The sequence below is a fragment of the Haliotis asinina genome, chromosome 2, assembly GCF_037392515.1.
Source record: "Haliotis asinina isolate JCU_RB_2024 chromosome 2, JCU_Hal_asi_v2, whole genome shotgun sequence".
Taxonomy (NCBI): domain Eukaryota; kingdom Metazoa; phylum Mollusca; class Gastropoda; order Lepetellida; family Haliotidae; genus Haliotis; species Haliotis asinina.
The window spans coordinates 2,508,100-2,521,033 of record NC_090281.1 but is presented as its reverse complement, the minus strand read 5'-3'; the positions used below and the strand labels follow the sequence as shown (position 1 = coordinate 2,521,033).

The 12,934-nt window shown below is 41.2% G+C and overlaps 1 protein-coding gene across 2 annotated transcripts in view; it reads left to right on the top strand.

The window, feature by feature from the left end:
* The first annotated feature begins 1,247 nt into the window (after positions 1 to 1,247).
* Positions 1,248 to 12,934, top strand: part of LOC137273120 (myomegalin-like) — a 129,337-nt gene continuing 117,650 nt past the window's right edge. For both annotated transcript variants that reach the window (XM_067805582.1, XM_067805580.1), the window contains exon 1: positions 1,248 to 1,425. In XM_067805582.1, coding sequence (XP_067661683.1) covers positions 1,373 to 1,425 — 53 coding nt within the window. In that variant the 5' untranslated portion in view covers positions 1,248 to 1,372. The remainder of the gene's footprint in view (positions 1,426 to 12,934) is intronic.

Here is a 12,934-nt window from a genome sequence, read left to right as displayed (position 1 = left end):
ATTATGATTATAGGATATTTACATAGCAACTAAACTGGCGGGCAAAAGAAAGTATAGGTTTTCAAAAATATTACATTTTGTACATTTGTGACAAAATGTGATGACAGTTTGTACAATAATGACTGCCTAAGTTCCCATTTATGGTTTCTATTGCCAAAACGCAACTGCTGGTCGTTATTCTGGAAAAATTCAAGAAAATGGTAAAACATGTACAGAAGTCCAATTTCATGAAATGCTCGTGCAGGAGTTCAGTATAAATTGACTTCTCCGATGCTGCAATATCACAGCAACTGAAAACACACAAAAAGGATGCCACGTTTGACCCAGGAAGAAAGAGAGCGAGCTGTTGGAATGGCACAGATGGGAATGGCACAAATTGCGAGGACTTTCCATTGCTCACCCCTGACAGTGTGAAGACTTATGGGACCACTTGGACAGACGAATTAGACTTCGGAGACCTGTTCCACATGATCGTCAAGAGTTGCAACGCGCACTTACAGAAGAATGGCAACGGATACCTAATGACGTCATCAGACGATTGACTACGTCAATGGGGAGACGTATCCGAGCCTGTATTGACGTGGCAGGAGGTCATACACATTACTGACAGTGACCATGCTTCATTGTAGTGTGCTACTGACATTTGGTGTAACGAGAGATTTTGACAAAATGTGCTAATTCAACCCTTGTGTGTTTACTGGGCCATTATGGCATAAATGCAAACATAAAAGTTTTCTGTTTTATGTTGAGAATATCATTAAACATCACTGAATCCGATAAAATAATATAAACTGAACTATTTTCGTTTGTCTTTGTTTTATGTGTTGTGAAAGTGTACCTATACTTTCTTTTGCCCGCCAGTTTAGTGCTTGCTCAAGACATCCGTATGTCATTCATGAAGAATAAAAGTAACTCTACGCATTCTGTTATCAAATCCTTCAACACAGTCCTCTCCTGGTCATTTAACCATTGTCACCTCGAAATATATATTATCACTGACGTTATGATTATTATTTGGGGCTTTCCTACCGTTTGTATGGTTACAAAACGATTGATTTCAGATTGATTTTACATATGATGGTGTTAAGCGTATTGGAGTGGTGTTTTAATATTTTACATTTTGGCTAAAAACGCGCGAATGCTCTTCAAAATATAACATGCAATGCCTTCCTAACACTCTGCGTCTCTACCTTCATCACCCAAGTTGGGCCTCAACATCCATTTCCGCCTCTGAAGCCAAATCGCGCATGCGCGACCTACCTTTAAATCCAAGATGGAAGTATTTGTGAACCGTGTCGTGAAATGAACAGTGCGACAGCATTTGAATAGTTTAATGTACATGACTTGATTAAGGATTACCAAACGACGAGTCATGGACTCTATTGTAGGATTTGATCCCACTTTGCCAATCGACCTTGATGGCAGGTAGGTTGATGTCATATGGACACCTTTCTCATATTTGAATGTGCGTAGATGTATCGTTTTTGTTTTGGTTGACAGATTGCACTTTCAAAATACGCGGACTTTTACCTGTCAATTGTGTTATGTCAATACTACAGGTGAGCGCGCGAACTTCGAACTTTCTGTGACAGGTGTGGCAGTGTATATTCAAATGCAGTGCAGATGCACATGAATAAACAGGTGTTAATTAAGAGCTGTTTCTGTTTGGGCTTGGGTTTTTATGCCTCAGGACATGATACGGTCCAAAAGTTTATGAACGCTTCTCAACCTATTCAGAATGAGTTCAAAAGTCTGCGTTTGTGGCCATGAGCCGTTCATGTACCTACTTTTCAATTTAAAATTCCAATTTTACTGTAATCAAAGTAAAGTAATCTTGTAAAACATTCTAAACAAACTGGAAATAATCTAGTTATCATTGTATCTTTCCTCATGAGTAGTAGTAATATTATAAAAATCATTTATATCTAACAAACTCATTGTCAGTCAAACCAATGAGTATATCATTGACATTTCTGAAAGCATGTATAAAAATAATTGTAATCATTCTAAATTACTGTTTGTTACAGACTCACTTCTCATATATTATCTTGCCTCAAAGATGTAGCAAAGTTGATGTTTAGTTGATATTTTTACAGATGAATGTTAATATTACTTGGGACGTAGAACTTGGTCCATGGGTTATATTTTAACATTTATTTTTCATCAGTATGTTGTCATAAAAAGGCTGTTCCTCGCAGTTAAGAAACATGTTTAATATGTGTAAGATGTGTAAGAGTCATTTGCTCCTATTTATATGAATATTAATGATAAAGAAACTGTATGTCCATAGAACTCTCCCCGTTTTTCATCTTTAGATCCCCCCAGAAACAAGCCTCCCAAATTGCTGATATAAACATGGCAAATGTGTGTGATAGTACCATCGAACAACCTTTAGAGTAGTGTCAACTCTCAAGAAACAAGTCATGTATAATTTTCAACCTCATTCCTTAGCGCGTATCATCACGATATGTGCTGGTTTAAATAGTCCTGATCCAAAGGAAATATGAGCTCTTGGGTAATAATTCCCCACTAGCATTTCCAAATGGTCAAGTTTGAAGACATTGTCACTCAAATGAAATTTGTTCTGCTTGAACAAATTGGTTAATGACATTATTCTAGTGTTGTTTACATTTTATCGAAGTAGTTGTGAGCGAGTCAGCATGTAGTATGTGTTGACGTGGAGGATGTTTTGTGAAATGTTGGCATGGTGCCATCACCTCCTGCTGATACAGTGTCGACTTACATGAGCTGGGGAGGGTCTTTCTCCTATGCAGTGATACTCTGCTGTATACATGTTATTGTTAACGCTTATCACATTAATCATTGCTTATTCTGAGTTTCTTGAATATAAAAATAACTATTTGCTGAACTTCTTGAACATTTCTGCATCCAAAAGTTTGCATAATTGTTGCTATGGTCAGTGAATCAGTGTGAAATTATTGTTCTCAGCTCCTTGTGGAGTATACAACCCTGTCTCCATAGTGCTACAGTCACACAATAAATCATCCAACCAGAGCAACCCTGAATGATAAAGTTAACAATTATGGGAATTTCTGCCAGTAATGAATCATGATTCATATTTATTCTGAGCAATTGTTCGGTCTGTTTGTTTGGTATATTTGCTAGTCATGTTCACTCTGAGCTGGACAGTCTTGTGTAATGAAGCTAATTTATGGTTCCTAAAATAGTGCTGTTCCTTCCCCAAATGAAATGCTCTGTGTGTGTGTGTGTGTGTGTGTGTGTGCGTGTGTGTGCGTGCGTGCATGTTTTTTTTCTGCTTATAGGTAGCTATGTCATTCTTTGAATCACAATTTAGTGATTGAGTGACATGTATCATTCATTGTATATTTGCATGAATGTCTGATGCAACATACTGTGTACAGTAACTTTTAAAAACTCTGGTAGGGTAACTTAATTATTTTGCTGCTCATGTGTCTGTGTTGTGCCTATCGTTTTGTCTGTCTGGCCATGAAATGGCATTTAAGCATCAGTTGTAGGTACAGGTGTCATTCCAACCTGTACCCCTACAGCCTGGATCTCGTCAGTTCCCCAGGTGCACACAGGAACTTCTCAGCTGTTACAACATAATGGGGCACATGCTTAGCATTCCACACTCCTCCAACAAAAAACTCTGCTTCCTGTTCAAGCAGTACACAAATCTGTTGCTAGGTTACCTGTAAATAAACTCTTAGGGAAACATAAGAATATGATGTTTATTAGAATATGTTGTAAAGATTGTATTTCTGGTAATGCCAAGGAACAAGAAATGTTTTAACTCTTAAAATTGTGGCATTGTTGAATTTGAAATTTTTTGAAAATTTGCTGAACATTTGAGTCTAAACACCACGTTTAGTAGATTTTAGTGTCAGGGTGACAGCCAGTTATATATTTAGTTTAGATTATGAAATTGAATAGAAATTGGTAAAGTTCCAAATACATATCTGTACCCAGAATACTAAGAGAGACGCAGGCATAGAAATGTCTTTTTAGATAAATATCTGAGAATTTCCACACTGCCAAGATATTATTACGCAATGTATCTTCATTACTAAGATAGATATCTACATACATCTTGAATGCTGAGATAGATAGATATCTGGAAATGCTAAGATATCCATCAACTCTGAAATCTGTAGATTGCCAGCATACTAGCTACCCAATCCTTAGTAAAACCTGCAGACTACAGTAATAAATTTATGATAATGATAACAATAATCTATATATAATGTGCATTTCTCCACACATAATGCATTCTTGCACCCTGTATATCCCACACTGCTTAAGAGGTGTTACTGTTAGAAAGTTAGTAGTTTATTGTTAACATGGCCTAACCTATCGAGTACCAATTTTTCTGCTGGATGACCAGATGCAATTTTGAACATTGCATGTGTTTCATTGTGGGGCAGTACTGAAGTCCTACAGACTTGTAGGAGTCAAGCTGCCAAACAGGGTCACCTATCCAATAACTGTCCTAGCTCTACTTTGCTTAACTTCAACTGTTTCGTGACCTGGGCCTATATTTTCGAAGCTCTCTTAGCGCTAAGATAGTCATAAGTACCATACATTAACATTAACTTACAACTATCTTAGCACTATCAGAGTTTCGAAAATCTAGGCCCTGATCTATATGTACAGGACCACACACCACTACCGTGAAATAAGATTAGCAGCTGATTTATTACACTTAGGGATGTGTTTGGGGACATATTTCAGCTGTCTGTAGAGATGTGTGTGGGGACATATTTCAGCTGGCTGTAGAGATGTGTTTGGGGACATATTTCAGCTGGCTGTACTTAGGGATGTGTTTGGGGACATATTTCAGCTGGCTGTACTTAGGGATGTGTTTGAGGACATATTTCAGTTGGCTGTACTTAGGGATGTGTTTGGGGACATATTTCAGTTGGCTGTACTTACGGATGTGTTTGAGGACATATTTCAGTTGGCTGTACTTAGGGATGTGTGTGGGGACATATTTCAGTTGGCTGTACTTAGGGATGTGTTTGGGGACATATTTCAGTTGGCTGTAGAGATGTGTTTGGGGACATATTTCAGTTGGCTGTACTTAGGGATGTGTTTGGGGACATATTTCAGCTGGCTGTAGATATGTGTTTGGGGACATATTTCAGTTGGCTGTTCTTACGGATGTGTTTGGGGACATATTTCAGTTGGCTGTACTTAGGGATGTGTTTGGGGACATATTTCAGCTGGCTGTACTTAGGGATGTGTTTGGGGACATATTTCAGTTGGCTGTACTTAGGGATGTGTTTGGGGACATATTTCAGTAGGCTGTAGAGATGTGTTTGGGGACATGTTTCAGTTGGCTGTACTTAGGGATGTGTTTGGGGACATATTTCAGCTGGCTGTACTTAGGGATGTGTTTGGGGACATATTTCAGTGGGCTGTACTTACGGATGTGTGTGGGGACACATTTCAGTTGGCTGTACTTAGGGATGTGTATGGGGACATATTTCAGTTGGCTGTACTTAGGGATGTGTATTGGGTCATATTTCAGTTGGCTGTACTTAGGGATGTGTTTGGGGACATATTTCAGTGGGCTGTACTTAGGGATGTGTTTGAGGACATATTTCAGTTGGCTGTACTTAGGGATGTGTGTGGGGACACATTTCAGTTGGCTGTACTTAGGGATGTGTTTGGGGACACATTTCAGTTGGCTGTACTTAGGGATGTGTACGGGGACATATTTCAGTTGGCTGTACTTAGGGATGTGTTTGGGGACATATTTCAGTTGGCTGTACTTAGGGATGTGTATTGGGTCATATTTCAGTTGGCTGTACTTAGGGATGTGTGTGGGGACATATTTCAGTTGGCTGTACTTAGGGATGTGTTTGGGGACATATTTCAGTTGGCTGTACTTAGGGATGTGTATTGGGTCATATTTCAGTTGGCTGTACTTAGGGATGTGTATTGGGTCATATTTCAGTTGGCTGTACTTAGGGATGTGTATGGGGACATATTTCAGTTGGCTGTACTTACGGATGTGTATTGGGTCATATTTCAGTTGGCTGTACTTAGGGATGTGTTTGGGGACATATTTCAGTTGGCTGTACTTAGGGATGTGTATTGGGACATATTTCAGTTGGCTGTACTTAGGGATGTGTATTGGGTCATATTTCAGTTGGCTGTACTTAGGGATCTGAAGATAATCTCTACAGCAGTTCTGACTTGATTACCAGTGAATACCATAGTTGGAAATTCAGCTGTGAATTTCTGCCAGAGGTAGTCTCCAAACAGCTCAGATTACCTTATGGCTTACCATAGGAAACTCATACTTTAGCATTATGTGCTGTAGAGATTTGTGTTTTTGTGTGGACTGTTGATGTGCACAGTATCATGAAGGACTGTATGATTGATGGGTTTGGACAAACTGATTATTCCAAGAATCTTCCCATAAACTTGTATGATAAACTTGTATGTATATACAGTATCATTTAGTCATTTTTTTGTTGAAAGGAGAATGACACAGGAATGGATTCACAGAATATGATGTCTCCTGTTTTCACACCATCCAACCAACTTTGTGTTGTCAGGAGATTTCAGTTTGTCAGTACTGTGTTGATGGTTTTCAATTCACAGGTTGCTGTGTTAGAATATTGTACCAGGAGTTAAACTGTCTTAGATGTGTGCGAGACTGACAGGAAGGAAATACTCAAGGCTTGTGCCAGAGTTCACTGCAACGTGAAAACTTCCTCGTTCAGGACACAACAACAAAAATATAAATAGTAAAATTGTGTAATGATGATTAATCTGGCTAGACTCATTCCAGATAAACACTTTACAGGTGAATACCCGCTTATAAATGTGAAAAAAATGTGAAAACTGGTGTTTTTGTTTGTGCTGCCTGAAACCCAAACAAATTTTGAAGACAGTTCTCATCACTGCTCTACTGTTCATCCTCCATGCCATGCTTGCTTTATCATGATAATGTAAATAAACTGCTGCTGTCTTTGTGCTTATTGATGAGGTATAAGTACTCTAATGAAAATTCATGACATTGCTGGGTTTCAACATTCACATTATACAGTATGATGCCTTAAATCATACTTTACAGTACACTAGTAGTATAGGGAATGATAGTCCGAAAACACTTTTCAAAACCCCCTCTAAAAAGCCTCATTTACTAAATGAGGCTTTGGTGGGACTATTAGCTCTTGCTATTATTGCCCCTACTACAAAACCACGCCATCACGTTTACCGTGACTTGGCAGGCGGTAACATTGTGCCGTACGGTACGATCAATAATTCTTCTCTTACAAACCCCCTACCTGGCCCACCCCTCAAGTAGTATAAGTTAGGTTCGTCGGCTTTCATATCCACTTTATCTATGTTGTAAGTTTTGACTGACCATATAGGATCGGTGGCCCGCTTACGGCTATCGCCCTCGTGTTCCCCCGGCTGGTATAGATACCTAACTAAGGCCCTATCTGGTATCTGTTTCTCCTTTCCACGCAATGGAGCAGACGACTCTGCTAACACTGATTTTAGTTTGATAGCGTCTGCCGGTTTCTTACCGGTGAGCCGGGTTACTTCATGGTTGATTGCCGACACCACCTCGGGTAACCTCGCTACCCATTCGGTCGATCGTTTTCCAGTGGTTGTCATTTCCTTAGCATATTGATGACCGAACAAGCGCTCAGCCAAAGTCCTATTAAATCTCTCAACTATAGCTTGGCTGCGATGGGCTCCGGCCGTGCCACGTCTGACCTTTGTATCGTGTTTGGCTAGCAGTTGTGAAACGGCACCCATGAACTCCCGTCCGGGATCAACTTGCAGCTCTGTTGGCCAAGTCAGCGGGCTGCGTTTGTATATGCGTTCTAATCCTTTGGCTACTTTGGCCGAATCTTTCGTGGTCAAGGGTTCGGCTTCCTTGTAACGACTGGCTACGTCCACTACGGTTAAGGCATACTTGTACCTCTTATCATGAGGTAGGAACAGTAGGTCTGCCTGGTGAATGTTATTAGGTATGTTAATTCCGAAACTCCTTCTAGGTACGTAGCGTGGCGCCGGCAAATAGATCTGCCACAGGGCTTGTTTTTCAAGCCACGCTTTGGCTTTCTCTGGTGATACTCGTGCCATTTTAGATAGCTTATCTACTGCGCTAGCTCCTTTCCAATATCCACGCGGGCTGTAATAAATAGCCTCAAATTTTTTCATGTCCATACGCGTATGTGTTTATACCATCAATAGCTATCCAACGTTTCGTGTCCATAGGCGATAGGGACGTCTTGTTTATAGTCAGTCCGTATATCTTATGTCCATCACTTCTAAGCGTGTTCATCTTATGCCTAAAGGTACGGGTCTTGAACAGGGCCTCCTTGAATCTGGCGTGTTTGATGTGTTGTTTCACCACATACTTCTTAACCCCTTTAGCTTTTCGGATCTCACTATTGTCGGCTTTCAATATGGAGTACATCTTAGGTCTCAAACCTATATACTCAGCTATTGGCGTGCCAGCACACTCGTCCTTCATCTTACCTAAGACCTTTTTATTTACCGTGCTGTGCATGGTATGGGTCTTAGGATAGTCGCTGGTGTCGTATAAATCGATGTGTTTTTTCATATCCTCGTATACATCCTCGGTTCGAATCTCCATCAGCAGGGAATCCGTGTCAGTGTACAGCACTTCACACCTGTCGCCGTACTGTTTCTTAAGCTCGTTGTAGTAAAAGTCGTACATCAGGTGTTTGGATAAATCGAGGATACTCATCCCAACGTAAACAGGTCGGTTGAATTTTATGTGGCTTTTCTTCATGTGTATGGCAACTAGGTCGTCTGTGAATATTTTATTACGGTTGAATGCCGGACTGGCTATCAATTTCCTGAGCTTGTCTTCCTCATTAGATCTAACCAGTTTCACGGTTACGCGTTTCCTCAGGTTTTCCATAGTCTTACCAAACACCGAGTTGTTCATGAGCTTGTAGAGATTTTTCTCAAAATCACTGGTGGCTTTTTTTCGTAGGTCTGTGTTCATTCTGATGTAGGGCTCCATCCATGGGCTCTGGTCGAACATGAGCACCCTGTGTATTTTGGTCAGCCTCATACCCAATGACAGGTACAGCTGTAGGTTGCGATAGTGAACTATGTACTTGGTCTTATTCATTAAGTTAGGCACGAGTTTCTCAACGTCCGCCACACGACCACCTGACAAGTTATGTTGGTACTCAGACATCCAGTCTGTGTTAACCTTCATACGTTCGGGTGCAAGGGGATAGCTGTTGTGCGATGCGTGTAATGCCTTGGGATACTCTAAGTCAACTTCGAGGATATACCCTTTGTTCGAATCTGGTGCAATGCTCATAACATCAACGTTTGGTACCCATTCGAATCCTCCTGTAGGTAGATACTGACTCATAGCCCAGCCGTACAGGTTATTTGCGTCGAGGTAGAGAATGTGATTGGTTGGTTTGTTAGGATCGTAACCTTTCACGTATTGATTATTTGCTTTAGCGTATCGTTTGGATGCCATGGAAATCCCACCTCGCAAGCCTTTCTCAATGAATAGGTGCATGTCGTAATCTGTGAGCAATTCCAAATTAACTCCGGTCTTTCTAAGCAAGGCGTCCCACGACAGACCTGGGCTGGTGTAATACCATGCGGGGTCGAGTTTATACTGCTTTAAACAGGTCCGCCTGAATGTTTCAAACACGTCGGCTAACAGCAGTACATCTGTCCTCAAGTACAGGTCGTGATAATCGCCAAGGTTCTTACAACCTAGTTTATTCCATACGTTAATCGCGTGCGAGTAATCGTCTCGTGAGACGGACGCCTCATTCAGCTTGCTATAAAAGCAGTCGATAGGAGGTAGTCTGGTCTCTGTGAACTTAGCCCAACTATCCATGTACTCATATGGATATACACCCTTCCTCATGAGCAGGTGTCTAGTCTCGGCGTCTGTGTATCGATCTGTGATAGGGAAGGTATTGTTGGCCTTGACCAGACTGTCGAGTGACGACAGGAGGAATTGAAACGAGTCAATGAACCTAAGTCCGTTTAAGTTGAAGGAGATGTATCTCTCCATGTTGTTTGGGATGCACGATATATTACCATCGATTTTCGCGATGGCCTGCATGATCAAGTGAGAGTCGTATCCTCTCAAGTTGTGAAAGACAACGGGGATGTTTATTGTCTTAGGGTTGATTTTAAGCTTGAGGTTGCACGCGTTGTGAGCGGCGCCTCTATACTTACCAGTTATGTGGCAGTGATCTCTCACCGAATCACCGTTAAGTGGTGAGTCGCACACGTGACAGTTAGTGCTACTGGCGTGAGCTAGTATGTCGGCTCTGGTCATACGCATTGGAGCGATTTTATACAATGCATTCCTAATAATTTTTTCTTCCTCCTGCAAGCACTTTAGAAACCTTTCAGCCGCGTCAGGACCCCTATACACTACCGGAGCTTTCGTTTCCCCATCACAACGGACGACAATGTATCCAAACGAACAGGCTTTATGCTCTTGTGTTTTGTGTGTGAAACTCCCACTAGTGGATGATTCCCCTACAATTAAGGCTTCGAAGTCGGCGTATATAATATAAGGCACAGACATTTGATTCTTGTGATTGTCGAATTTTAGGATATTTTCACCTTCCTTAGGCATGTCGACTCGTATGGCCGTCTGCCCAACACCTTGGCAATCCTCCAGGTGGGATTCTAATAAATCAGCCCGACTGAAACAGTGTAGGCATCGTACACAAAAGTGTTTTTCCCCAACGTGTTTCGACTGGTCGTGCAACAACCGGCTGAGATGTTTTATCCACGTGTAGTGATACGTTTCACCTTTTTGAATCATGAATAAATTAATAACTTGACAATCCTTCACCGGGCTGACCCTGTGTATTATTGTTGTATTACCTTCGTGTCCAAAGACATTTATAGCCAGATTATTCTGTTTTTCTACTTTAGTGATCTGGGATATTGAGGTGGGTTCATCTATACCATCCCAGTTGAGCCCATCGTCCTGTGGATAATTAGAAGGCCTGTTCGGATTAGTGGCAGCTGGAAATAAGGCTGACCTGATAGATAACCTCAAGCAATCGTTTCCTCTATTCTTAACGTTTACTATGGCTTGTTTGTTCTTATAGTAGGGAGGCAAGGCTAGGTATGACCCACCTCTGAACGGCACGTATTTAGCTATATCTAGATAGACATTATCGATTTTATCTACAGCCCACCCGGACCCCATGTGTGTGTAGCGTTCTAGGTATTCTCGTATCTGCTGAAAACTATTATCGATTGATGTGTCAATGGTCTCTGCATGTGTGACGACCTCTTGTTTACCTCGGAAGTAAGGTTGAATATACTCAGTGGTACTCCCAACCTGCTTATCGAGTGACATTTTCACTGTGATCTGAAACTTGATACTTCCTAGATTATTTAGTTCCTGGTTGACCTTATCAGCTATCAGAGGCTTAATATCTGTAATGTCTATGTTTCTATCAATGTGCATGCGCCAACCTCTCAAATAATTGCCTACGGTGTGCTCAGTGCGCACAAACTGTAGGTCAATAGCTCTATTCTGTCGTAATAATTCTACAAGCTGTGGTTTTCTCATACGAGAATACCCACCTAAACCCAAATCGTGTGCCTCGGCTTTCAGTTGTTTTACAGTTGGACGTGCTACTGGGGCATGTGATAACAATGTGGTTAACCCGGCTTTCCCAAGTTTTGAATAACCAGTGTATCCAAGCTGTTTCGCTTGAGCTTTTAACTGTTTTACCGTAGGAGGGACTTCTAAACCTAGTAATCTCAACAATGCTGGCTTCCGCATTCTAGAATACCCGATAACACCTCTCTGTTTTGCGACCCTCTTGAGCTCGCGCACAGTAGTCATTGTGTTTACACCTAAGAGAACTAATGTCTAATTGGTTCACAGTAAGGGGAGGTAACTCCTCCACTCTTGATAAAAAATATTTTATTTCTTGTAATCACTTATTAACCAAACTCGGTTTGTTGGCCACAATTCTCGTAAGTCTTCCAACAGCTTGTGTGAATCTATGTAGGCATCGATCAGTGTTTGGTTATTTGATAACAATTCGATTAACCCGGCTCTCCCCAGGTTTGAATAACGCCGGCATCCAAGCTGTTTTGCTATAGCTTTTAATTGTTTTACCGTAAGATAGGCTTCCATATTCAAGAATGTACAGTAGACATGTTTACACCTAAGAGAACCAATCTCTAATTGGATTTTATCTTGAGCAGTCGCCTACGTTCTTTTATGTAGTCTTTTTTATTCTCGTATATGAGTTGATGTCTGACTACGTTCGCTCCGTGAGCTTTACATAAACAGTAGTGCCCTTTAACCCCGATACCACACACAGAACACGTGTAGTTAGGACTTCCCATATGGAAACAACAGAACCCCTGATTCCTGCATTTCCTACCACAGGCCTCGGTCTTCCCCATAAGTATATATTCACATCGGTATGGAGCGGGTCTCATGTTTACTTATATAGGTATTTTAGTTTAATTGCTTCGCAACCAACGCAGTAGCTGCTATACCCAACACTATGAAGCCCAGTTCACGATTCATTTGTCCCTTGGATGGTGTGTAGTACTGAGCGAGTGTGGGTTCATTGAGCGCTTCCAATCGTTTACCAGTTAGTAGGTAGTATTCTTTCATTGCTTCATCAACATCGTTGAATGTTTGAACGGCATGGTTTTCACGCTGGAGTTGTTCGTTAATGAAATCGAGCCTCTGGAGGCGTTTTTTAGCGTACTCGGCCTGTGCTCTTTGTAATTTCTCAGTAGCGAGATCGTGTCGCTTCCTTTCTTCCTGTATTTCAGCCGCGTGATCATCTCGTAGTTTCGAGAAGAGGAAATTACTCCCGGAAAATGCCAGGGCATTCACTAACGCCCCACCAACCATCATAGCTATCGTGGCCATCCTATATTTATTTCATTATATTATCAGGTATTATTC